The sequence below is a fragment of the Scyliorhinus canicula genome, chromosome 3 (genome assembly GCF_902713615.1).
Source record: "Scyliorhinus canicula chromosome 3, sScyCan1.1, whole genome shotgun sequence".
Classification (NCBI taxonomy): Eukaryota; Metazoa; Chordata; class Chondrichthyes; order Carcharhiniformes; family Scyliorhinidae; genus Scyliorhinus; species Scyliorhinus canicula.
In genome coordinates, this window is record NC_052148.1 from 238,487,660 (window position 1) to 238,514,690 (window position 27,031).

Here is a 27,031-nt window from a genome sequence, read left to right on the forward strand (position 1 = left end):
TTTTTCCTCTGCATCCTCGGATGCATCTGATCCGATCCTAGAGTCTTACTATCTTTAAGTCGAGCCACCCTTTCGAATTCCACCTCATCAATCTTTCAGCCATCTTGTATCTCAACTGACTCCTCTTTCACTTTGATTTTGGCAACATCATCTTCCTTGATAGAGACCGTTGAAAAGTATTCATTTAGTGCCTCATCCATACCCTCTGCCTCCATGCGTAGATTCCCTTTAGGTCCTTAATTGGCCCCATCCCTTCTATTTACTACCTTTTTACCATTTTGGAAAATGATGATTTGAGTTTTCCTTTTAAACAAGAAAATTGCAAGTTATTTGAAACAACTAGACAAAATAATTTTTTTCCCCTCATTATAGCAACTTTTTAGATTCAAACATTAGCGGGGTGATCACAGGCAACTGTTGAACACATTTTTGTGGTATTGCTTATAGGTAGTCAAACATTGAAAAAGATTTTATATGTTCATGGCTACTGGTTAGGCTACTATTTATTGCCAATCCCTAATTGCACTTGAGAAGGCAGTGGTGAGCTTCCTTCTTGAACTGCTGCAGTACATGTATTCTAGGGACACCCAAAGTGCTGTTAGGAAGGGAGTCCCAGGATTTCGACCCAGTGACAGTGAAGGAGAGGCGATATAGTTCCAAGTCAGGATGGTGTGTGAACTGGAGGAAAACTTGCAGCTGGTGGCGTTCCCATGGATCTGCTGCCCTTGTCCTTCCAACTGGTAGGAGTGCTGGTGGGTTGTTGCTGTGTATCTTGTACATGGCTACACGCTGCTGCTACTGTGCAAAGGTGGTGAAGGGAGTGAATGTTTAAGCTGATGGACGCAGTGCCAATTAAGTAGGTTGCTTTGTCCTCTGATGCTGTTGAGCTTATCGAGGGTCACTGGAGCTGCACTAATCCAGGCAATAGGACCAAGGCCAATGCTCCGATTATGAAATTGAAGGAATGACGACTATTAAAAAGCTGCTGCAGTCAGAGGATGCATATAAATGTTATATTCAACATCAGTGTTGGATTTTCTTTTAACAAGATTGTTTTGAATCTTCTTGAATCTACAACAGATGCAATCTTGTGGAGGATTTTATGCTAGCCGCTGGTCATATTAGGTTAGAGGATGCAATGATTTATAAAGAATATTGTATTAGGTTAGAGGAAGTACTGTTTTATAAAGAATATTGTACAAGACAAAAAAAAGTAACATTCTTTTTACTAAATTGGAAATATCTGTCCTTTTGAAGTGACAAAGCTTGTAAGCACTGTGAGGTAAACACTGGGATGGTACAGATGTCAATTAAGAGACTCCAAACATCATGATTAGGTTATTCTCAGTTCCTGGAGGGATCATTTGTAGTTCAGTTGAAAAATGATAACAGTGCGACATTGATGTGCGGAAAATAAATGAGTAAACCAGAAAGTGAATGAATGGCATATTAAATGTGTTTTAAAATAAATTTAGAGCACCCAATTCATTTTTTTCCAATTAAGGGGTAATGTGGCGTGGCCAATCCACCTACCCAGCCCATCTTTGGTTTGTGGGGGCAAAACCCACGCAAACACAGGGAGAATGTGCGAACTCCACACGGACAGTGACTCAGAGCCGGGATCGAACCTGGGACCTCGGCGCGGTGAGGCAGCAGTGCTAACCACTGCACCACCATGCTGCCCTGGCATATTAAATGTTAAGGATATGGTAAAAAATATGTAGAAAGATGCTGGTAAGTATCAGCAAAATTTGAGAATAATTAATTTCCAGGTTACATGTCCCACTACTGTATGTTTCAATTGCTTTGGTAATTTTAATCAAATATAATTGTTATTGATTGTACAGATAGAATTCTCCTGCACTTACCAACTCTGTCCTTGCCATGCTCCATTGGCCTAGTGCCATCCTGCAGAACACAATATCAAGATCCTTGTCCTTGTATTAAAATCCGTCCCTGACATCATTCCATCATACCAAAATAATAGCGCCATACATGCACCAGCCATTCTTCAGTACAGATTTTTGGTTGTCCCGCTGCTTTTTAAGGTACTCCATTAAAGACCAATCTTTATGCGACCAAGCTGCTGGCAATCTAGTTTAGGGGTAACACACTCTGAGGTCATAGTATTAACCCCGCTCCAGAACTGGAGTACTGTACAAAATATAGCCAACACTTCCGTGTAGTAATAGAGGAGTACTACATTGTTAGAATCATTGCCTTTCACGCCATGATTATCTGTCTGTTTGTGTGTACAAAAAATAAATCATTGGCACCATCTGCAAGGGAGCAGGGGTGCAGTGTCCTCATCAATATTCAGACCTCAAGCAAAACCAGCAAAATCGGAAACTGGTCTGTCCTCACTGTTGTTAGTGGAACCTCAGTGTGATAGAGTGGCTGCTGCAGTTGCCTACATTGCATTAATGATTTCAAAAAGTAATCTATTGCCTGTGAAATGCTTCGGAACATTCCAGAACGTTAAAGCGGCAATCTAAATGCAATTTCTTTCTTTACTCTGTAGAATTCTCCCCAAACAACTCGGTCTTACTATTTCTCGCCCTACTTTCAAAAGTCTACAGGAATACCCTTCACCCGACTGAGCCTTGTAACCATTCTGTATTTACCTACCTGTTATCAAGTATGTCTACCACTTGGAAGGTCTCCTCTCACACAATGATTTTATCAATTAAACAGAGCTTGTATTTTAATCAGTTAGTAAGAATGGGCACGATCCAATGGTCAGGCTGCACCCGAAAAGCAGCTCGCTGTGGTGCAGAGTGCCTGATAAGAGCCAGGAGACCACAAAATCTACACCTGGGATCGGCCCCAATCGCAACGCCTCGCGAGATCCAATCGAAGACGTTGCAATATAAATCCCGCCCATTGTGGGCGTGGTCACTTCTTGGCAAATCTGCATATTAAAGCTAGTCGCATTTTAATCTGCAGATTCCCCCAAGGTACCAGAGGCTTTCTGATCAATTCCCTTTGCCTCGGAGACTTCGGGCGCGAGTGCCACTTGGATGGGGACCAAATGGAACGGCAGTCATGAGGGTCCCCCAGGGGATTGGAGGCCCCCAGCTACATGCCTCTGGGCAGGATGGTGCCCTGGCACTGCTGGTGCTACCTGGGCACCCTGGCAGTGCCACCTGGGTGCCAACCTGGCACTGCCAAGGTGCCCAGGTGACGCTTCCAGATAGCGAGGGCACAGCCAGGGTGGCATGGCCAAGATGGCATTTCTTATGCACACTAGACTGGGCTGTGGGTGCCCCGCATGGGTGATGGGGAGGGACAGCGGGTTGCTTCGGATGCCTCGGGGATCGGGACGCTATATAAAGATGGTGTCCCGATCTCTCGCTACACTTGGGAGTACGGGCGAGCGGAGCTCCTCAGTGTATAAAACGGGGCTGTGTGCGGCCACTACCACTCGTTCCCGCTGAAGCCCCTTATACAATGCGAGTCGCATTTTATAGCCATGTGTTTCTTGGCGCTGCAAGTGCCGGGAAACAGGCGGCTAAATGTGCTCACTATGGGACTTTGTTCCCAATTAGTTGAATTGTACTCCACGTCTCTCCCTGAAAATGAAGCAGGTACTTTCCACTGGGGCCCCAATCCAACTCCAGCTAGTTAATTAGCAGAAATAACTTCCTTTCGTTGCTTCAAAAATCCTTTTTATTTATTTCACACTTCAAAACTGCTTCCTTATTGTATACACAATGTTATTAGTCAATTACGTGACAATTACAGACAATGTAATGATGCTCACAAATCTGTGACAATTAGTGGGTGTTTGCTTGTTGGTTTACCCTCTGTATTACATGGGGGAACTCAAGGACGTGTCCACTTCTTTCCTGGTTACCCCTCTCTCAAGTCTTGCAGTCTCCTTTTCTTTCTGCTTTATATTTCATGTAACCTCTACTCTCTGCTGATTCAGTCTATCCTTGCCCATGTGACTGCTGTTTTCTTATGCACTCATTTTAAGTGGTTACCACACTTGACCACTTATCCCAACCTTTTGTCAAACGATGGAGCATTTTGCTGCAGGCTTCAGTGGTCCTCATCATCCCTAAATCTGCCTCAGTTAACATTTTCTTTATTCATCATAATTCAACAATTCCATGTCTTTGTGCTTACAAATATCCTGGGTGATGGTCAATCTTCTGACCCATTCCCAGTCACTAATGGAGTTAAACAGGGTTGTGCACTAGCACCAACCCTCTTCAACATACTTTTCTCTGTCGTGCTGTGATCAGACATCTCATGGATGGAAGCTACTGAATCTGGGACAACTCCAGGCAAAGGCTAAGGTCTCCAAGGGTGTCCTTTGTGATCTCCTGTTTGCCAATGACTGTGCACTAGCTGCTGGTTCAGAGCTGGATATGCAATGTAGTGTGGACTAATGCATGCCACCGCTCTGGCCTTAAGGTCAGCACAAAGAAAACTGAAGTAATGCACTAGCCCGCTCCAGGAAAGCCTCATCTTGAGCCAAAGGTTTCTGTCCATGACTATACCTGTCAGCAGTGGATAAGTTTACTTATCTCAGCAACACACTCTCAAGCTGTTCTCTTGACGACAAGACACAAGGAAGAATTTCCCAAAGTGTAGCCTTTGGCAGACCTCCATCATTCCAGTTTGGGAATGAAGAGGAGTGACGTCTACCTACCAAATTATGTCTGTAGTGCAACAGTCCTTCCCATTCGCTCTAAACATGCCAGACTCTAACTGTGCACCAGCCAAGAAGCTCGCCACTTTTGCTTGGAAGCTACTGAAGATCAGGTGACAGGTGCTCACCTGAGCTGGCATGCCAAGCATCAACACCATAGTGAAACCATCACAACAGAGTTCCGCAGGTCATGTAGTCTGAGTGTCTGACACTTTTATGGAAAGCTTGAGTCAGAGGTATGCTCTCATGACGGTCAAAGGAAATGCTACAAGGACAGTCAAGGCTTCACCTAGGAGTTTTGATATTGACTTTGTGTCCTGGGAGAAGCTCACCCAGGATCACTGTGCCTGACGTAACCAAATAAAAAGGCGGCCTCCTTTGAAAGCAAGTGGGTATCAGAGAGAAGACATAAGCAGAGAAAATCCTGAGGCAACAACTTATCCAAAATTCAATTGTCCAAGGTACTTTGTCCTATTTGCAGCAGAACTGTCTGGCGGAGTTCGATCTATGTACCCATCGGAACACTACCAAGCATCCCAGATGATAAACAAGGCCATTTTTTGCCTTGAAGGCTGAACAACACAAAGAAGATGATTTAAGTGATCCAGAGATTTTCTTTTATATGTAGTAATTATTACAGCTTTGCAAGGGAATTGGGTAATCGGTTGCATGTCACACTTCTAATCTGTTTTGCTTATTGACACTTGTAAATCTGACTGGGATAAGTCTTTTACTTCCTGTGTAGCTATGCATTCCAATGAACAACAGTAGTATTGTTGTGAGCAAGTTTCATCTGGAGACCATTTTTACTGATACGTTTGTGCAATTCAGATGAAAGATTCGCTTTGCTTTGTATTGCTGGACAGACAGAATTAGAGTGAAATACTTTTTTAAAAAACTTCAATTTCCATGACATTGTGATTCTACTAAGTTGTTAGATAGTGGCCTTTTCATTTAAAGAAAAAGTATACAGGTTTTTAAAAAATACATTTAGAGTGCCCAATTCATTTTTTCCAATTAAGGGCCAATTTAGCGTGGCCAATCCACCTACCCTACACATCTTTGGGTTGTGGGGGCAAAACCCATGCCAACATGGGGCGAATGTGCAAACTCCACACGGACAGTGACCCAGAGCCAGGATTGAACCCGGGTCCTCGGCACCATGAGTCAGCACTGCTACCCACTGCACCAGCGTGCTTCCCATAGTATACAGGTTTAAAGTTTGATGAAGAGTAGAGGATTAAAGACTCAACTATGGAAATCAGGTAATCGACCCAAAGCGAGAGATCTTGAAAAGGAGATGGAGCTTGGGGATATTAGCGTCAAAGATGCAAAAACTGAACAAGAGGCAAGGTGAGGACAGTTTCACCTCCAGTTTCCTTGTCCTTTGACCAAGCAAACATCATGCTCATATTTTCAACTTTATCACATTGGTCACTATCCCACATTTATGTAAGTCTGCCAGGCAACAAACTAAATTCATCAATAAAACAGGGCATAGTCATAAAAGCCAACTCTGCCATTTTTCTAGACAATATTCAATATTTCCTACACCATCACAAGTGATAAGTATTAAAGACACAGTCCTGATATCAGTGGTCAAAATGAAACATCGATGAACTTACCTTATGCCCAAATCAACTGAAAACTCAAATCCAAACCTCAAAAAAGAAGTAGCCTTTCAGATGAATTTTATAAAAAAATTGCTTCAAATCAACAGTCAATTACCACTGACAAAAAGTACAACTTCCATTCCTCTTTCAAATGAATAACATTCCAACTATATGAATTGTGAGGTTGTGCCTGAATTTAAAAAAAACATCTTCTGATTTAGCACGAATGGGAGTTTACAAATGACACTGAAACTCTTCCCAGGCACTCATCTCACCTAGCGGGTTCAGGCTTTTTACTTTCACAGTTGGCTAACCACAGATAATCCTGCGGATCTTCCTGGCTGGATAATGATTCCAGGCGTCGCACGCTGATTGGCTGATAGGGGGGAGGTAGCAAGCCCATCGAAACTGCTGGCCGCACTGGAGGCTGTACAGAAAGTGGTACCTCAGTGCCAGCGTTACCAGAGGGATTTGATGGCTTAACAGCATCTATAGCGGGACAAGAAAAAAAAAGAGCAGTGTTATCAATAAATGTATTGAAATAAAAAGATCCGTAACAGTGAAATTCAGCTTTTCACAGCACAAAACTGAGAAGGGGCGGGGGTCAGAAGATTGAAAGAATTGATCAATCTACAATGTACTTGAAAAGTTAAGTTCAAATTGTGGCAATGAGTTGTGCAAACATTCCAACACGCTGAAAGCTTCACCAAATTGCATCCTGTGAGAAAAACATTAAACCAGATGCACTCAAAATGTTAATTATGCAGCACTGTATTTCAATGCAATGGGTAGACAGCAGAACAATCTTGCTGTGTTTCACTAAAAGTTTCAGAGACAATTTTCTCCGAAGCTCAAAATGGGTCAGTCTGCAGAAGAAAGTTTTATTACAGATGTCAAATACTTCTCTGTGCGGTTGACAAGCAGATTTTGTAGCTGGATAAATGTAGGCATCGCAGGGAAAGAGTAGTTCCATAACTTTAAAAACAAAAATCCCATTTTTCCAATCATTCTTAGTAACTAAGCATGACCTCGGAATTGTATACTCAGGCTACAATGAGATGCTGGACTAAATCACCATTTTGTGGAGGTTCTTTTGGAAGGCAAGATATTATTTTGAATATTAACAAAGCTGATGCAACAGTGAAATGATTCCGTCTCTCAAACTTTCCGTGCACTTCCCCCGCACCTCCCATAAAAAATATATTTTTGTTCAACATCCTGGCAACAAATTCCTATAAGCAGCAAAAGCACGACTGGACCAAAACATGCATTTGTGAAATTGGCTTGAACAAACAGAATCAGAATAAGCTAAAAAAAACCAGCAAACAGGTTAATAAGAAATCGCATCTGTCCTCGATGCCACACTCGCGGGCAGCACGGCAACATAGTGGTTAGCACAATTGCTTCACAGCTCCAGGGTCCCAGGTTCAATTCTCGGCTTGGGTCACTGCCTGTGTGGAGTCTGCACGTTCTCCTCGCGTGTGCGTGGGTTGCCTCCGGGTGCTCTGGTTTTCTCCCACAGTCCAAAGATAGGTGGATTGGCCATGCTAAATTACCCTTAGTGTCCAAAGTTGCCCTTAGTGTTGGGTGGGGTTACTGAGTTATGGGATTATGGGAAGAGGGTGGAGGTGTGGGCTTGGGTATGGTGCTCTTTCCAAGAGCCGGTGCAGACTCGATGGGCCAAACGGCCTCCTTCTGCACTGTAGAACATAGAACATAGAACGATACAGCGCAGTACAGGCCCTTCTGCCCTCGATGTTGCACCGACATGGAAAAAAAAAACTAAAGGCCATCTAACCTACACTATGCCCTTATCATCCATATGCTTATCCAATAAACTTTTAAATGCCCTCAATGTTGGCGAGTTCACTACTGTTGCAGGTAGGGCATTCCACGGCCTCACCACTCTTTGCGTAAAAAACCCACCTCTGACCTCTGTCCTATATCTATTACCCCTCAATTTAAGGCTATGTCCCCTCGTGCTAGCCACCCCCATCCGCGGGAGAAGGCTCTCGCTGTCCACCCTATCTAACCCTCTGATTATTTTGTATGCCTCTATTAAGTCACCTCTTAACCTTCTTCTCTCTAACGAAAACAACCTCAAGTCCATCAGCCTTTCCTCATAAGATTTTCCCTCCATACCAGGCAACATCCTGGTAAATCTCCTCTGCACCCGTTCCAAAGCTTCCACGTCCTTCCTATAATGAGGCGACCAGAACTGTACGCAATACTCCAAATGCGGCCGTACTAGAGTTTTGTACAACTGCAACATGACCTCATGGCTCCGGAACTCAATCCCTCTACCAATAAAGGCCAACACACCATAGGCCTTCTTCACAACCCTATCAACCTGGGTGGCAACTTTCAGGGATCTATGTACATGGACACCGAGATTCCTCTGCTCATCCACGCTACCAAGAATTTTACCATTAGCCAAATATTCCGCATTCCTGTTATTCTTTCCAAAGTGAATCACCTCACACTTCTCCACATTAAACTCCATTTGCCACCTCTCAGCCCAGCTCTGCAGCTTATCTATGTCCCTCTGTAACCTGCAACATCCTTCCGCACTGTCTACAACTCCACCGACTTTAGTGTCGTCTGCAAATTTACTCACCCATCCTTCTGCGCCCTCCTCTAGGTCATTTATAAAAATGACAAACAGCAACGGCCCCAGAACAGATCCTTGTGGTACGCAACTCGTAACTGAACTCCATTCTGAACATTTCCCATCAACTACCACTCTCTGTCTTCTTTCAACTAGCCAATTTCTGATCCACATCTCTAAATCACCCTCAATCCCCAGCCTCCGTATTTTCTGCAATAGCCGACCGTGGGGAACCTTATCAAACGCTTTACTGAAATCCATATACACCACATCAACTGCTCTACCCTCGTCTACCTGTTCAGTCACCTTCTCAAAGAACTCGATAAGGTTTGTGAGGCATGACCTACCCTTCACAAAACCATGCTGACTATCCCTAATCGTATTATTCCTATCTAGATGATTATAAATCGTATCTTTTATAATCCTCTCCAAGACCTTACCCACCACAGACGTTAGGCTCACCGGCCTATAGTTACCGGGGTTATCTCTACTCCCCTTCTTGAACAAAGGGACCACATTTGCTATCCTCCAGTCCTCTGGCACTATTCCTGTAGCCAATGATGACCTAAAAATCAAAGCCAAAGGCTCAGCAATCTCTTCCCTGGCTTCCCAGAGAATCCTAGGATAAATCCCATCCGGCCCCGGATGACTTCTATGACTTCTAGGACTTCATCTATGACGTTGTTTCTGATTAGGTGCTTTCATATCAAGGTAACAGACGGAATTTTACGACATCACCAAAATGAATTTTAGTCATTTTATTGTACAGAACTTGAGTATTGCTGAAAAAAAGACATTTTGTTGAAGGTTTTCATCTTGCACTCGCAAGAATACTAATGCCAGGGGAAGCAACAACTGTATGAGAGGAGAGTGCTGATTGGTTGGTAAGTGAACCTTTGCCGGTGAATGTACCAATTGATGATGACTGACAGTTAACTGCCAAGCAGTTTGAAAATTAAACTAGAGAGCTTGAATGAGCCAGCGAATGGCTATCACTTATCGGTTTAGTTGAAACAGGTGCAATATGTTCAAATGTTCTTTCGGTTTACAAAAACAGGGCCCTGTGTATTAAAATATTTAACTTTCAGTACACACCAATGCGCCTCACTGCAAGCCTGACGACCTTAAATTAGTTAACCTACCCAACCAACATATGTTTGCAAAATGCCAGCTAAATTCAGAGCCATGGGGCTTTGAGCATAGCTAGCCACTTATGGAACTAATCAATACCTTTTGGAAGTTGAAGAACATAACTTTGTCGGATTAACTACAGTGCATTTAGGTATCACTTCCTCAAAAGAACGCAAGAAGGTGGCCATGAAGTTTCTTGCTCATCTAAAAGTGTTTTTTCAAAAGTGTATTTACTGAGGTTTTCCATTTTAACAAACAACACAAGAAAACCACAAGATCGACACAGCACAGCAGGCAAACAAAAAGGCTCCACAGGCATGAATACAGTGGGTCACAGGAGAACCGCAGTATAATGAGCTCTATACAATCATCAGACATAACTTGATACCTCTATAAGCCCAACCAGAGAACAAGGGAGAAACAGGATAAGGCCATGAACATGGTAAAATGGTGCACACCTGCTCACTCAGCCGATGCACACAATTGCCACAAGAGTTCAGGATAAACTTTTCGCACCATGTTCTGGCGCACACCAATATATATCTCCCTCCACCCCAGCAGTGCCAGAGGCACCAATGATCACAAGACCATAAACCGCAACACACCATAATCCCTTTAAGAGAGACATACCGCAACATCCTCTCCTCATATACCAGGCCCATCTGCACCATGCAGGAACCAATCACGGATTCTTTATATCCGCCCCCCCGCTAACAAAAAGCAAACATACAATGAAAAAGGGCGAGAGCCCCAGCTCTAATGGGGTATTACATATATATCACACAGAGCAACATAATCTCAGTCTCAAGGCCAGAGCAGAACCAACTCCATTCCACATATTTATACAGAGAGGACCAACAACAACGTGTCCAGATTATGATCAGGGCCGTAAGCAGCTCCTAAGGAAAACAAAAAGGACAACTAGAAATAAGAGTGGATTGCAGGATAACAAAGGATCAGGACCCCACCATGGGTCCATAATCCCCCAGCGCACGCTCATCACCCATTAATGAAGAAGAGAACAAGTTGCTCATTCAAACAAGAAAGCGTCCACATCATTGGAGGGACAAGAGGTTATCAGCCAAAGTACAGGACTCGACTCAACCCCAGGGAGCCATGCGGAGAAGAAGCAAAACCCAGCTTCTCAGGAAGTCCCTAATGAGTGTCTTCGAGAAGGGACATCCCAAGTTCCAAAGAGCAACAGGATGCCAACCACAGCACTAGACCTGGCCAAGCCCAGCACATTTCGACACAGGAATCAGTACCCCTAACGCAACCCAAAACCCAGCACACCAGCCAATCCTGCACCTCAACAATACATCCAGGGCAGTGCACCACCCCCATTTACAGTAAACAAAAGATTATGCCAGACCTAGCTGGGGAAATCACCTCGCCAAAGGGAAGTATCATCAAGATACCCAAAAACTGGCCTGGTGGGAGGGGGAGGAAAATCCCTTCCCCCAATACCATAAAGGGAACCTCCCATAGACCATCAGATCATACCAGGACTTCTAACAGCACATTTCTCACACAGATGAAAAGAAAAGGAAACAAAAAACCCCGAAGGGAAGAATGCCCGGCCTTCCCCAGGAATATTAGCTACCGCCCTGAACTGCGTGCCAGCACAAGAAGGATAATAAAGGAAATGATAGCGCTCCCTCAACACTGCTTCCACATGGAAAACCCAACCACAACGAGGAGAATGCTCAGGACACCATGTAAGACCACTTGGAGGAGTATGCCTAATTTCAACATCAAACCTACTGCCACATGAGGGAAGGGCTCCAGCATTGTAGAGGCATGGCAAACACCTCCCTTGAACAAATAAGTGAAGGGTTGACCAAACCTACCTCGGTATGTGCCTACATTCAAATTGTCCTAGTCTAACTGCACTGAAAACAAAATACCTCAACCTCAAGGAAAAGCCATCAAAACATTTGCAGTGCTTCACAAATCTCACTCAATACTCTGGGACCATCTGGTCCTGGAGATTCAGCTTGCCCAAAACATCAACCTCATTGAGAGCCAAGCCCCAAATTAAGCTTTGGTTTAAGTAACTTTACCTCCATTTCCTTTTTAACATGTAGGGGCAGTACGGTAGCATAGTGGTTAGCATAAATGCTTCACAGCTCCAGGGTCCCAGGTTCGGTTCCCGGCTGGGTCACTGTCTGTGCGGAGTCTGCACGTCCTCCCCGTGTGTGCGTGGGTTTCCTCCGGGTGCTCCGGTTTCCTCCCACAGTCCAAAGATGTGCGGGTTAGGTGGATTGGCCATGCTAAATTGCCCGTAGTATCCTAAAAAAGTAAGGTTGGGTTACGGGTATAGGGTGGATACGTGGGTTTGAGTAGGGTGATCATTGCTCGGCACAACATCGAGGGCCGAAGGGCCTGTTCTGTGCTGTACTGTTCTATTGTTCACTGTGGCCTTGTTTGAATCCGGCCCTTGATTTCTATGCCTATCACTTTTTTTATTCCACTGTCTTTCGCTCTTGTCTGTGATTCCCCCTCCTCGGATGACTTGTATAGGTTCCCACTCCCCTGTCATTTTAATTTAATGGGGGGGGTGGGGGGGGGGGGGGGGGGGGGGGGTTGGTTACGGGTATAGGGTGGATACATGGGTTTGAGTAGGGTGATCATTGCTCGGCACAACATCGAGGGCCGAAGGGCGTGTTCTGTGCTGTACTGTTCTATGTTCTATGTAAATCCATTTAGGATCAGGCTTGCTGAGTTTCAGCTTGTTGATCCCATGGTGGGGGTGGATGCGCAGACTGTTGGTAGATTTTAATGCAAGTAAGTGTGTGAGTTGGATATGGGCAGAGTTAAGACATGGAAAAATTAGAGTGTATTGGAATGCCAGCTCCAATGTGCTTGCTTCCGCATTTAACTGCAATACATTAGGCTAAATGTGTCCAATCCCTTTAAGGGAGACAGGTTGTCAATTTCAATATCTTAATTGCTCAGTTACAATGATTTTAACATGGTTTTTGGAAATTAACTGTGGGGGTCCATGGAATTCCTCAAACAAAATAATGAAAGTCAGGAGAAAGCACAGTGGCGGCTGGGGGGCTCTGGCGACACAACAGGGAAATCTACCACTCACTAAATATGATTCACAGCTGTTTTCTTGCCTGCTTGTGTGAAAGGCTTTATTGAAAGTACTTGGGCTGGGAGCTTTCTGTTGGTGGTCTGTAAAGTTGACCATACCATAAACCTTTGTAGTTTGGGGATATTCCTGGCTGGCGGGAATTTTCTTATGGCTTTTGTCTTCTGTAGGTCTGCAGTGATTCCCTGTTCTGGGATTTGCAAACCCCATCATCACATTCAGGGAGCTGTCACAAAAACAAGGGCAGCCTTTGAACCTCGGGACTCTATTTTGTCAATTTCTTCTTTGTGCTCCCAACTCCAACAAATTGCATGTTTTTGGAGTGTTCTTTTAATGTTGCCTCATGCAGATTGACATCTTGCCAAATGGTAGGGATGCCCAAGGACACTATAATGCAATGTCACCATTTAAACGTCATATACAGGCATGTTGCACTTAATTTCAGGCTTCCCTTGCATTACTACTGGTTCCTACCCGCTGCTCTCAACATACCGCAAAGTTAAAATCCAGCTCTTTGTATTTGTCTTACATGCCCAGCATCAATTTTTAAAAAGTCGTCGTCTACTGAAATATTAACAAACTTCCTGTTCCAGCACATTTATCTTTATTCTTTTAAACATTTCTTTGAAGTTAGCTCTTTTGGCTCCTCATCGCGGATATAACCAAATCCCAGTTTGTTTTAAATTTGCAGTGACTTCACCCTTGGTTTGCATGACTTAAATTTCTTGGGCCATTTAAGAATGCAAGATTAAGGTGAGCACTGGCTCTCATGGCTGGTCTTGCATACTTGAGCCACAAAAACAGTCATGCATTGCATTTACCAAGTCAAACTCCAAACTTCTGGGAATCCAGTTTATGTTTGGTTGGTTGAGGTTTCCGATTCCAATTATATTCCTGTCTCTGAAAAACTCTCTCTTCACGGAGCAATCTATCCTCCTTGTGCTGACCTGGTGCTCTTTAGCAAATCCCAAGCATTAGCTTGGATCTTTTTCCCATTGGAAAATTCAATCCTAAAGTGGTTCTTTACGAACCTTATTTCCTCCCATAGGACTAACTTATTTTATGCTCTGTTTGACCCTGACATATATGACGACATTGCCTCATTTCTGTCCCTTTTGCATATTCTATACTCCTGAATGTTAAATTCATTTCCATCCTATGGGTTTACCATATTTCTAACATTCCCACCATATTATACGGTTGTTCCTGATTGCCACAAACAGTTCCGCACTTATATTTCAGCTGCTTCTCACATTCAAGTTTAATCATTTTAATTTGATTCTCTTCCTTTCATTAGGTTAGTTTTTTTTCCCTAAACTAAGGGGCATGCATATATTTCTGGGTTACTGTATTCAGTACCTGTTGACTACCCTTTACCCATCTGCAACCTCATTACTTATCCTCCCTCCTTCTCTCATCCCCAATCTCAAAACCCCCAGCTTCCTTGCACCTCAATCTACTTTACACTCCGAAAATGTTCCCAATTATTTATGACGTTATTGTTTTGTTACCAGGTACTCAGCCTTCACTTACCACCTGCAATTTTATTGGTGAACTCTCTTCTTTCCTAATCACTGAAAGGTAAATTTTCCTTTAGGTGCTAAAGAGCCTTGAAGGTGGCCATGATGGGGCCCTGAGGTCAAATGTTGGTTTAACTCGCATTGACTGCAAGATGTTACCTTGGTGAAGGAGTTGAAGTGGGAATGTCTACCTGGAAGATCTTTAATGGGCTGACTGTCACTTCAAAAGTCTCCTTGCACTCATTAACGAGGTGGCGCGGCAATTTGATAGTTAAGTGCCTGACCCAATGCCCTCTCCTGACAACAGTTGGCGGCTCTGGTCAATGGTAACCCCAGAATTTTGAAGATGGGGGATTCAGTGAAGGTAGCAACATTAAATGCCAAGTGTAAATGGTTAGATTCTCTCTTGTTGGAGATTGCCACTTATTAGCCTGAGCCTGAATGTTGTCGAGATCTTGGCCTGAATGTTGTTGAGATCTCGCTGCATGTGGATATAACTGCTTCATTATCTCAGGAGCTGTGAATGGGCCTGAACATTGTGCATAATCAGTGAACATTCTCACTTCAGACCTTATGATGGAGGAAAAGTCATTGCTGAAGCAGCTGAAGATGATTGGGCAAAAGCCTGAGAGTTTCCTGCAGTGATGTCTGGAACTCGGATAATTGACATCCAAAAACCACGATCATCTTCCTTCGTTCCAGGTATGACTCCAATAAATGGACAATTTATGAAAATAACCTCTGGGATCTTTTGGAGAATATTCTAATGGAAGGACATTAACCTGAAATGTTGAACCCGTTTCTCTTTCCACAGATGATGCCTGACCTGCGGAATATTTTCAACATTTTTTGTTCATATTTCAAATTTCTGGGAAAGTCCTGCAGATGTTTGTGTGTCTGGAAAATTCTTCTCTGATTCCCAAAGACAAGTAAGCTCCTGGAGTCTACTGAAATTGTTAACACTCATTCCTGCTAGCTCCACTTGCCTTTTTGTAATTTCAGATACATCCTACCCACAGCAATTCATCCAGCTACTTTTTAATGTCTGTTGCAAATTCAGGCTCACCTGTCATCAACAGTCATCAGCAGTCATCAACCACTATAATGAAATAAGTATTTCCTGGCATCTAACTTAACACCATTATTTCTTTTTTTTTAATATAATTTTTATTGAAATTTTTTTAAACAAAATATATAACAACAAACAGTAACAAGCAACAATAAAACAACATAATAAGCATAACACCCCCAAGACCGTAGCAACGCATATATCGAGCCCCCCCACCCCCCCCCCCCCCAAACCCGGTAAACAACAAGAGAACTTAAAAATAAATTAAATTAAATAAACATAGTCAACCCCCCCCCCCCCCCCCGGGTTGCTGCTGCTGCTGACCTAGTTCCCTATCGCTGAGCCAGAAAGTCGAGGAAAGGCTGTCACCGCCTAAAGAACCCTTGTACCGATCCTCTCAGGGTGAATTTGACCTTCTCCAGCTTAATAAAACCCGCCATGTCATTGATCCAGGTTTCCACGCTTGGGGGTCTCGCATCCTTCCACTGCAGCAAGATCCTCCGCCGGGCTACTAGGGACGCAAAGGCCAAAACACCGGCCTCTCTCGCCTCCTGCACTCCCGGCTCCACCACAACCCCAAACATCGCGAGTCCCCAGCCTGGCTCGACCCTGGATCCCACCACCCTCGACACCATCCTCGCCACCCCCTTCCAGAACTCCTCCAGTGCCGGGCATGCCCAGAACATATGGGCATGGTTTGCTGGACTCCCTGAACACCTGACACACCTGTCTTCGCCCCCAAAGAACCTACTCATCCTAGTCCCGGACATATGGGCCCGGTGCAGCACCTTGAACTGGATGAGGCTAAGCCGCGCACATGAGGAGGAAGAGTTAACCCTCTCCAGGGCATCCACCCATGTCCCATCCTCGATCTGCTCCCCCAGCTCCCCCTCCCACTTAACCTTTAGCTCCTCTACTGACGCCTCCTCCACCTCCTGCATTACCTTGTAGATATCAGATACCTTCCCATCCCCGACCCAGACCCCCGAAAGCACCCCGTCCCTCACGGGCAGCAAAGGGAATCCCTCCACCTGCCGCCTAGCAAATGCCTTTACCTGCAGGTACCTGAACATGTTCCCCGAGGGGAGCTCAAATTTCTCCTCCAACTCTCCCAGGCTCGCAAACCTCCCGTCAATGAACAGGTCCCTCAGCTCTCTGATGCCCGCTCTGACACCATTATTTCTAATTTGGTTCCCACAGAACATAGAACAGTACAGCACAGAACAGGCCCTTCGGCCCTCGATGTTGTGCCGAGCCTTGTCCGAAACCAAGATCAAGCTATCCCACTCCCTGTCATTCTGGTGTGCTCCATGTGCCTATCCAATAACCGCTTGAAAGTTTCTAAAGTGTCCGACTCCACGATCACAGCAGGCTGTCCATTGCACACCCTAACCACTCTCTGAGTAAAGAACCTAACTTGGACATCCCTCCTATATCTCCCACCCTGAACCTTATAGTTATGCCCCTTTATAACAGCTACATCCACCCGAGGAAATAGTCTCTGAACGTCCACTTTATCTATCCCCCTCATTATCTTATAAACCTCTATTAAGTCGCCTCTCATCCTCCTCCGCTCCAAAGAGAAAAGCCCTAGCTTCCTCAACCTTTCCTCATAAGACCTATCCTCCAAACCAGGCAGCATCCTGGTAAATCTGCTTTGCACCCTTTCCAATGCTTCCACATTGAGTGAGGTGAGGTAACCAGAACTGCACACAATACTCCAAATGTGGTCTCACCAGGGTAATGTACAGTTGTAGCATATCCCCACGGCTCTTAAACTGAAGCCCCCGGTTAATAAACGCTAACACACTATAGGCCTTCTTCACGGCTCTATCCACTTGAGTGGCAACCTTCAGAGGTCTGTGGAGATGAATCCCAAGATCTCTCTGTTGCTCCACATTACTCAGAACCCTGCTGTTGACCCTGTAATCCGCGTTCAAATTTTTCCGACCAAAATGAATCACCTCGCACTTGTCAGCCATTTTTCGGCCCAGCTCTGCATCCTATCAAGGGGTAAAGGGGTTATTGGGAGTGAGCCCAGATTTAGACAAGCACCATGTCGGTAGCACAGTGGTTAGCACAGTTCGGTATGGGGTGCTGTACCCATCGAAATTGTGTGTCACTTTTGAAGGCTGGGAGTGCTACTTTGAGACACCAGAAGGTGCCAATGACGTTTTCTTTAAAAAAACCATTTTATCAAGGCATTTGTAATTTTTTAACAACAATTTCGAAGGTAAACATAACACAGGATGCCAATGACTTTATACGGGTCCATAAACTGGGGGAGAACTGAGAATTGGCATGAGATGGAGGACCTAAATCTGCAAGGGTGTTGGGCGGGAGAACTGTCGGGGGGGAGGGGCATGAATCCCGCCCCCGCTGAATTCTCCGGCACCGGAGATTCGATGGGGGAGGGAATCACGCCACGCCGGTTGGCGGCTGCGCGCAGCGCCCCCCCCCCCCCCCCCCCGGCGATTCTCCGGCCCGCGATGGGCCAAAGTCCCGCTGGTTCTTTGCCAATCCCACCGGCGTATATTAGACTAGGTCCCTTACTGGCGGGACCTGGCGACGCGGGCGGGCTCCAAGGTCTTTGGGGGGGGGGGGCGGGGGGGTGCGCGGAGTGATCTGGCCCATGAGGGTGCCCCCATGGTGGCCTGGCCCGCAATCGGGGCCCACCGATCCGCGGGCGGGCCTGTGCCGTGAGGGCACTCTTTCCCTATGCGTCGGCCATGCGAGCCTCCGCGATGGCCAACGCGTAGGTGAAACCTTCCTGCACATGTGTGGATTCTGCACCTTTGGGGTGGGCCGACGCCGGAGTGGTTCACGCCACTTCGTCCCGCCGGAACCCCCCCGCCCCACCGGGTATGGGAGAATCGGGCCCGAGATGTCAAGGCTGTTTTGTGTTACTGGAGGGTGGGGCGTTTTTGAGGGGTATTCAGGTGGGTAAGGGTCATTTGCACAGGTTAATGAGGAACCAGTGGGAAATTGGATGGAAACGAGTGCATGGGGGGGTCCTTCGAGCGAGAGTTGCCATGCTAACAGGTAATGCTGATGAACGAAGGTGAGATGACAGAGGAGTTCATGAGAGGTGGCGGCAGGGGGGTGGGGGTGGGGGGTGCTGATATTAAAGGAAGTAGAACCGCAAGGGGATGATGGCGGATGGTAGCGGGGAATGGAGGCTAAAGCCTCTGGTAAGATTGTGACGTGGAATGTGTGAGGGTTAAACGGACCGATTAAGAGCTCCCAGGTTTTCGCGCACCGGGAAAAGTACGGTGTTTGTGGGGGTCAAAGAAGTGCAGGACCCGGGGGGAGGAAGATATGTGATAGTGAGTTGGGTGTTGGAGGAGTCTCTTTCCCCCTTGCCCGGCCCCAGGAAAACCAAGAAATCTCTTTCAGCACACAAACCCCGCATACACACCCAAGCTCCAAAGAACCATCAAAGAGAATCCCCTCTCTTCCCTTGTCCAAGTATATAAAACATTGGCTCATTTAGCACATACACCCGCTGCAGTGAAAAAAATACAGCTACATGAGGCTACATCGGTACATGACCACTTCTCAATTCAGCCACAGTCCTTCTGCCTTCATAAACTCCTCCGCTGCTTCCGTCGTCCCGAAATAAAAGTCCTTGGATTTGTAGGTCACCCTCAACTTAGCTGGGTATACTATGACGCACCGCACCTTACTGATGTACAGTGCGTTCTTCACCCAGCTGAAGGCAGCCCGCCTCCTTGCCAGCTCCACCGTAAAGTCCTGATATATGCGTATAACAGCTCCAGCCCACTGCACCACCCACTTCTGCTTTGCCCAGCACAGGACCTTCCCTTTCACACTGTACCTCCGAAAACACAGAGTCACTACTCTTGGCGGCTCACTCTCCTTTGGTACAGGCCTCCACGACCAATGAGCCCGATCCAGTTCATATCGGGAGGGATCATTCCCCTCCCCCAATAGCTTCGCCAACATCGTAGCAAAATACTCAGTCGGCCTCAGGCCTTCCACTCCTTCGGGCAGACTCACAATCCTCAGATTTTGTCGCCTGGATATGTTTTCCAAGTCGCCCATTTTGGCTCGTTGATCTCGATCACCTTCCGCATCTCCTTCCCCATCGAGGTAAGTTGATCGCTGTGCTGCACCAATGTCTCTTCCACTTCCTTCAGCGCCTCACCTTGCCCCCGCACCTCCGCCACTGCGCTCAATACCGCCGCCCTCACCGGGGCAATCGCCTCCTCCACCAACACTTTCAATGCCGCCCCTATCTCCTTCCTCATCGCCTCCATGTGTTTTGTGAACTGCCTTTCGGGTTCCACGGCCATCACCATAGTAATTTCGTCAGCCGTGGGCAATGCGGCCTCCCCTGGTGCCCCTGCCTCCATTTTCCTTGCCGTCCCCACAGTGAACTTTCCACATCCCGACGGACTTTCAGCTGCTTTTTCACGGTTGTTTTTTTACTTGTTCTTGACATCTTCCTTCACTGTGCATTCTCCCTGCTTTTGCCGCCCCTGTTACCCCTGGGACCGGGCGTTAAGACCCCAAAAATTCCGTTCCCGAACGGGAGCCCTCCAATGTGCGGCTTCCTCCCGTCCGCCATCACCGGAAATGCCTTCTCCGGGTCGGGAAGAATGTGACGTGTTTCCGGTGAATGTGATCAGGGCAGGGGGCCAAGTTGGAGGTGCTGTCATTCAAGGTAGCTAGGGAGAAGTTTAGGTATTTGGGGGTTGAGGTGCGAGGGAATGGACTACGATGCAGAAGTGAAATTTGACAATGTTGGTGGAGGAGATTAGGGAGGATTTTCAGAGGTGAAATACATTACACCTGACATTTGCAGGGAGGGTGCAGGTGATAAAGATGAATGTGCTGCCAAGGCTCCTGTTTGTTTTCCTGACCCTCCTGATTTTTCTCCCCAAGGCATTTTCCACAAGTTGGAGACAGTGATTTTGGAGTTCATATGGGCAGGGAAGGTGCTGAGGGCAAAGAAGGCCCTGTTACAGAGACAGACACAGAAAAGAGGTTTAGTGAGGGCAGCACGGTGGCACAGTGGGTTAGCCCTGCTGCCTCACGGCGCCGAGGTCCCAGGTTCGATCCCGGCTCTGGGTCACTGTCTGTGTGGAGTTTGCACATTCTCCCCGTGTCTGCATGGGTTTCGCCCCCACAACCCAAAGATGCGCAAGGTAGGTGGATTGAACACGCTAAATTGCCCCTTAATTGGAAAAAAGTGAATTGGGTAGACTAAATTTTTTTTTAAAAAGAAAAGAGGTTTAGTGTTACCAATCCTGCTGCACTATTATTGGGCGGTGAATGTGGAGACGGTGTGGTTGCCATTACCTCCGGGAAGTATATTGGGAGCCCGATGGTACACTCAACGGTCAGGGTGTGGAATCAGCTGAGGAGACATTTTAAATTGGAGGGGATGTCGGCGTTGATGCCACTGTGAGCGAATCAAAGGATTAAGCTGGGGGAGATGGATGGGGAGGGAGGCAGGGCTGGAGAGGGTGAGGGACTTGTACATGGAAGGGAAGTTTGCAGGTCAGGATGAGTTGCGGGAGAGGCTTGAGCTGCCAAGAGGAAGTGAATTTAGATATATGCAGGTGAGGGACTTTACACGAAAGGAGTGGAGGACGTTTCCCAGGTCGCCAGATTACACGTTATTGGAGCAACTGCTGCTCCTGGATGAGTTGGGAGAGGGTAGGATTGGGGATATATATGGGTGGTTGGGGGAGTGGGGGGAGGAGGCGCAGGTGGTGAGGATCAAGAACAAATGGGAGGAGGAGTTGGGGGGGTGGAATAGACTGGGGACTGAGGTGCAAGGCGATGTAGAGGGTGAACTCAACCTCCTCCTGCACAAGGATGAGCATGACTCAGTTCAAGGTGGTGCACAGGGTAGATATGACTCAGGGAGGATGAGTGGATTCTTCCAGGTGTTGGCTGAGGAGTGCGGGAAGTGAGGGAGTGGGTTGGCGAATCATGCACACGTGTTTTGGGATTGCAAGAAGCTGCAGAGATATTGGGAAGCAGTGTTAAGGATGCTATCTAAGATTGTGGGAGTGGAGGTCAGGCTGGACCCAATGGTGGCGATTTGCGAGGTAACGGAAGTGCCGAAGGAGGAAGGGGCCGATGTTGTGGCCTTTGCCTCTCTAATTGCCCGGCGAAGGGTCCTGCTAAATTGGAGGTCGTAAACGCTGCCGGAGGTGGCAGCCTGACTGGGGCACATGTATGACTTTATCCATAGTACATAGAACATACAGTGCAGAAGGAGGCCATTCGGCCCATCGAATCTGCACCGACCCACTTAAGCACTCACTTCCACCCTATCCCTGTAACCCAATAACCCCTCCTAACCTTTCTGGTCACTAAGGGCAATTTATCATGGCCAATCCACCTAACCTGCACATCTTTGGACTGTGGGAGGTAACAGGAGCACCCGGAGGAAACCCATGCAGACACGGGGAGAACGTGCAGAATCCGCACAGACAGTGACACAGCAGGGAAATGAACCTGGGACCCTGGCGCTGTGAAGCCACAGTGCTATCCACTTGTGCTACCGTGCTGCTCCAACAAGTTGGAGAAGATTAAGGTTTGAGTTGCGGGGGTCAGTGGAGGGCTTCGATGTGCGGTGGGTGGGCGAGGGTAAAATTTGTACAAACAGTGTACTGTGCTTTTGTGGGGATTGTATTTTATATGTTGCTGGTTCTTTTTACACATGTTTGGAATAAAGTACATTTAAAAAATAATTGGTTGCAACTGGCTTCTTTCCAAAGCAGAGCGGTTTGACGCCCAGGCATGCAGCCAGTCCCTGGGAAGAGCGGCCAGAGGTAGTGTTATAACCCGCACGAAACCTACGGGGTTGGAGCAATCAGTCTCCCAGAGTACGAGTTCGAGCCGGTCCAACGCGCCATTTTATAACTTTCCCAGCCCCCACCTCCAAACCAATCCTGGGAAAAGTATCCTGCAAGGAGCTCAACATGTCAGGGTCCAGAACAAGGACCAGTGAAGTTCAATAAGCATTGGAGCAGAAATCAGGAGCAAAAGACTCGAGGAGATCAAAATGTTTTAGGATCGAGAGCAAAGCTATTCCATTGATAGTTATAATTGAGTTGAAAGGGCAAGTCAGTTCTCATCTTTTCATTCAAAAGTTGATAATGTGTTCAAATTTAACTTTGTGACCAGAAACAGTGATGAACCAGGCTGGGTAAAAGGTAATGTGGGAGAGCTGCCCAAAATAGCTCTCACGTTCAATGCACATCCAGTCAGCTGTTCAGGATAAGCAGGGAAGCTTTAAATGGCTGAGCCTGTACAGACTATTTGCCATCAAACAACTTTGTCACCTTTTCAAAACTTTGCCAAGTTGGCGAGACACTATTTACATTTAAGAGCCTTATTGAGAATCCCCAATGAGCAGCATTCTATCAAAATAATTGTGCAGAGCATCTCTAATCATTCCTTCGAGTATCGAGTGTCAAATTGGCATGCATTTTGCTGGACACCGACTTTCACCCTTTGTTAAATTTAGGCACCACAGGCTCCCATCCAGTCAATGGAAACATTCCCAGACCGCAACGAACTGATAAATACATGAGCCAAGTGATGGCATTTACTGAGGGGAATACAACCAGCGTCAACAATCCAATCGTAGCAAGGACTCACTTTGCATCAAATTCTAAAGGCTCAATATTGGCAAGTTGTTTTTAAATCTACCCAGCTATGGCAGCTCTACAACATCCTTAATAGTGAAAACAGATGTATAAAAGGCAAAGTGCCATTGAATAGCAAAGTGTTTTCGGCGCTCCCGCTGAACTTGCCATTCAGCAGACTTTAACTCAATCTGCTGAATCACGCTGCAGATATTGTAGGAGGGGGCACCCAATGTTTAAACAAAATGGAGATTTAATGGAGTCCGCCACCCCGCCCACCCACTGAGCCTCCGCCTGCCACCTGAAAATTGACGCTTAAGTGGTAATTAATTCTGCCCCAGAATCCCAATTAACTCTCACCAGAAAACATCACAGTGCACTCTGGTTTGAAAGGCATATATCGCAAAAAAGAAAATCCAGGCTTTTCCCAGTACATGGGTCATCACAGATTGATGCAGCGGTGCATGGACGAAAACAGTCTCCCGAGCATCAATTTGAAGAAATCTAGATTACTTAAAATAAATATTCAGTTGTATTTGGTTTGCTGTGAGGATATTGTTCAAGACGTCTCCCTTCCTGTCCAAAGCAGCCATGCCTTTCCATGACACACTCTGAACATACATTATTTATTTATTTTTTAAAAATGTTTTTATTCTCCATTTTCACATTTTCCTGCAAAATTTACACCCCACCCACAAACAGTAAATGGTAACAAATACAAAATCAATCCCCTTAACAATAACAACGATCCCCTCCTCCCACCACCCCAAACAACGGCCCACCTGTCAATATATGCACCCAATAAAACAAACCCTCCCACGGTGGAAACAAAAAACAAAGGAGAAAAAGAAAAAGGAGTCTGGGACTACCCGTGGTCACCAAAGAGTCCACTCTCCCCCCCCCCCCCCCCCCCCAACCATTCAACGTCGTCCAACCTCTGAAAGAGTACCGTATGTGATACCCAAGAGTTGTAAACCACCCCCCCCCCCCCAACTCCTCCCATCCACTGCCTCTTGTAAAACGCCTCCCCCCAACCTCGGTTCCTTCCCCCAAACTTTCCGCCCTGGCTGTTCTGCCAGGCTCCGATGGCCGCAGCCCCTCCCCCTATCTCACTCCCGTTCACTGGCCGGTCTAAACCAGCCAGCGTGGAGGCCCCCACCCGGGTCTCTTTCCCCCTTGCCCGGCCCCAGGAAAACCAAGAAATCCCTTTTAGCACAAAACCCCGCATACACACCCAAGTTCCAAAGAACCATCAATGAGAGTCCCCTCTCTTCCCTTGTCCAAGTATATACAACGTTGGCTCATAGCACATACACCCGCTGCAGTGGAAAAATACAGCTACATGAGGCTACATGGGTACATGACCACTTCTCAATTCAGCCACAGTCCTTCTGCCTTCGCAAACACCTCCACTGCGTCCGCCGTCCTGAAATAAAAGTCCTTGAGCTTATAAGTCACCCTCAGCTTCGCTGGATATACAATGCCGCACTGCACCTTGCTAATGTACAGTGCCCTCTTCACCCGGTTGAAAGCAGCCCACCTCCTCGCCAGCTCCACCGTAAAGTCCTGGTATACACGTATACCAGCTCCAGCACCCTGCACCACCCGCTTCTGCTTGGCCCAGCACAGGACCTTCTCCTTCACATTGTACCTACGGAAGCACAGAGTCACTACCCTTGGCGGCTCACTCGCCTTTGGTACAGGCCTCCACGACCGATGAGCCCGATCCAGTTCATGTCGGGAGGGATCCTCCCCCTCTCCCAATAGTTTCGCCATCGAGGCAAGTTGATCACTGTGCTGCAACAACGTCTCCTCCACTTCCTCCAGCGCCTCCCCTTGCGCCCGCACCTCCGCCACTGCACCCATCGTCACCGGGGAAATCGCCTCCCCTGGTGCTCCAGCCTTTTTCCTTGGTGACCCCGTGGTGACCTCTCCACTCCCCGACGGGCCTCAGCTGTTTTTTTAACGGACGTTTTCTTGCTGATCCTGGACATCTTCTGCTGTGCCTCCTCTGCGCCTTCTCCATGCCTTCCCCCTGCCCTTGACGCCTCCGTGGACCCTGGGAGTGGGCTTAAAGCCCCGAAAATGCCATTCCCAATCGGGAGCCCTGCGTTGTGCGGCTGCCTCCCGCCCGCCATCACAGGAAGTCCCACTCCGAACATACATTAAAGCCCCTTCATACATCATTACTCTATCAGGTTGAGTATGATTCTGAACATCATGACAATATAGCATTGAGAAAGCTCTGAACAAGGTAGATTGGCAATATCCTAAATACCAATGTCCCCACTAATATATATTTTTTGGTGTCACGCACAGCCACAGTGCCGAGCCCTTTAAAGATTTTGCATGGCTGCACATTCATGGTAATATAAAGGGGAAATCTAGTCTGCCACCCTGCACGGGAACTTTCAGATCGCAGTGTGGCTACACAACTTAGGGGAACCACTGCTTAAGACTATCTTAGTAGTCAGCACTGTCAGCACCCACCAACAAATTGGGAACTTCCTAAAGTTGGCCCAAGGATTATTATCCTTTTCATATTGCAAGCTTCAGCACAATCAACAGTCCATTGTGTAGAGTGGGCTGATTTCAGAACCACTCAGTTGGCCACTTGGTTATAATCTTTGCGGTGACTGAATGCTGGAAATATCTTACAGCTACTATGACCTCACAGACAGTGCAATATTGTGAACATAATAGAGTGAGTTTTGTCCTTCCTCCATCTGTGATGACAATGATGTGTTAACCCTCATCTTGTGTAGACACCATCAAAATTAAGTTGGTAACAAGACCTGCATGGCAGAATTCATTTCATGACCCACATTATTGGTCATGAAACAAGGTGGCTTCTGTCCCTATTCAAGGTGGTTTCATATGGATGAGTTCAACTCCACACGAAAGCTCTGAGAATCAGATTTTGTGTCCAACAATAAATGAATCTGCTCAGAGTCATTTTATACTAATACTGCCATGTCTGTTGCTCTTTTGTGTACTGTATTTGAAATACCATAAGTCTGACTAATATGTTGTGTCTGAATTATATACCAACAGAGAGGAATCATAATGTCAAACAGCATTATGAATACCAAACAGTCACTGTGTTTGCTGATTCATGCCTTGTGTGGGAAAGTCCCTGGTGTTATAAACCCCCACCTACACACACATCACTTGTTCTCAGAGAGAAAAGAGGTTTGTTCCTTCAACTGCATTGGCAAATCTATTGAGGACAAATTGAAGGAGACACCGTTATAAAGATAATTCAGTTTATTCTGAAAAACATCATACAAATAATACCTTCTCTGCTATAGTCATACATCCATTGTAATAGAATTCTAATTTAGTTTCACACACAAATCAAACTGGACACATGACTGACAGCTAGGAATGCTCTAAACATTCAGGCCTTTTCTTCCATTTACCAATCCTCCCCCATACCCTATATTTAAAAACTACATATTGTGTGGGCAAGCTTATTACTCCAGATCATCTTTATTGAAAGATTAAAGCTTACTCAAGGTGAAATGGCAAGTGCAATTAATGCTTTGTAACTAAGGCCCTAAAAAATATTTTCCAAATGGGAACACAGGGTTTGTTTGCTTTGGTTTGTTTAAAGGTTTATGCAAATACAAAGGTTAACCTACAAATGTCATTTCTGTTTTGTATACAGGGTAATCCAGCACAGTTTGATGAAATACA

General features: G+C 46.3%; 1 protein-coding gene across 4 annotated transcripts in view; it reads right to left on the bottom strand.

Annotated features, from left to right (window-relative positions):
* gab1 (GRB2-associated binding protein 1) overlaps nucleotides 1-27,031 on the bottom strand; it is a 266,339-nt gene that overhangs the window by 64,570 nt on the left and 174,738 nt on the right. For all 4 annotated transcript variants that reach the window (XM_038792432.1, XM_038792435.1, XM_038792434.1 and 1 more), the window contains exon 3: nucleotides 6,549-6,762. In XM_038792432.1, the coding sequence (XP_038648360.1) occupies nucleotides 6,549-6,762 (214 nt within the window). The remainder of the gene's footprint in view (nucleotides 1-6,548; nucleotides 6,763-27,031) is intronic.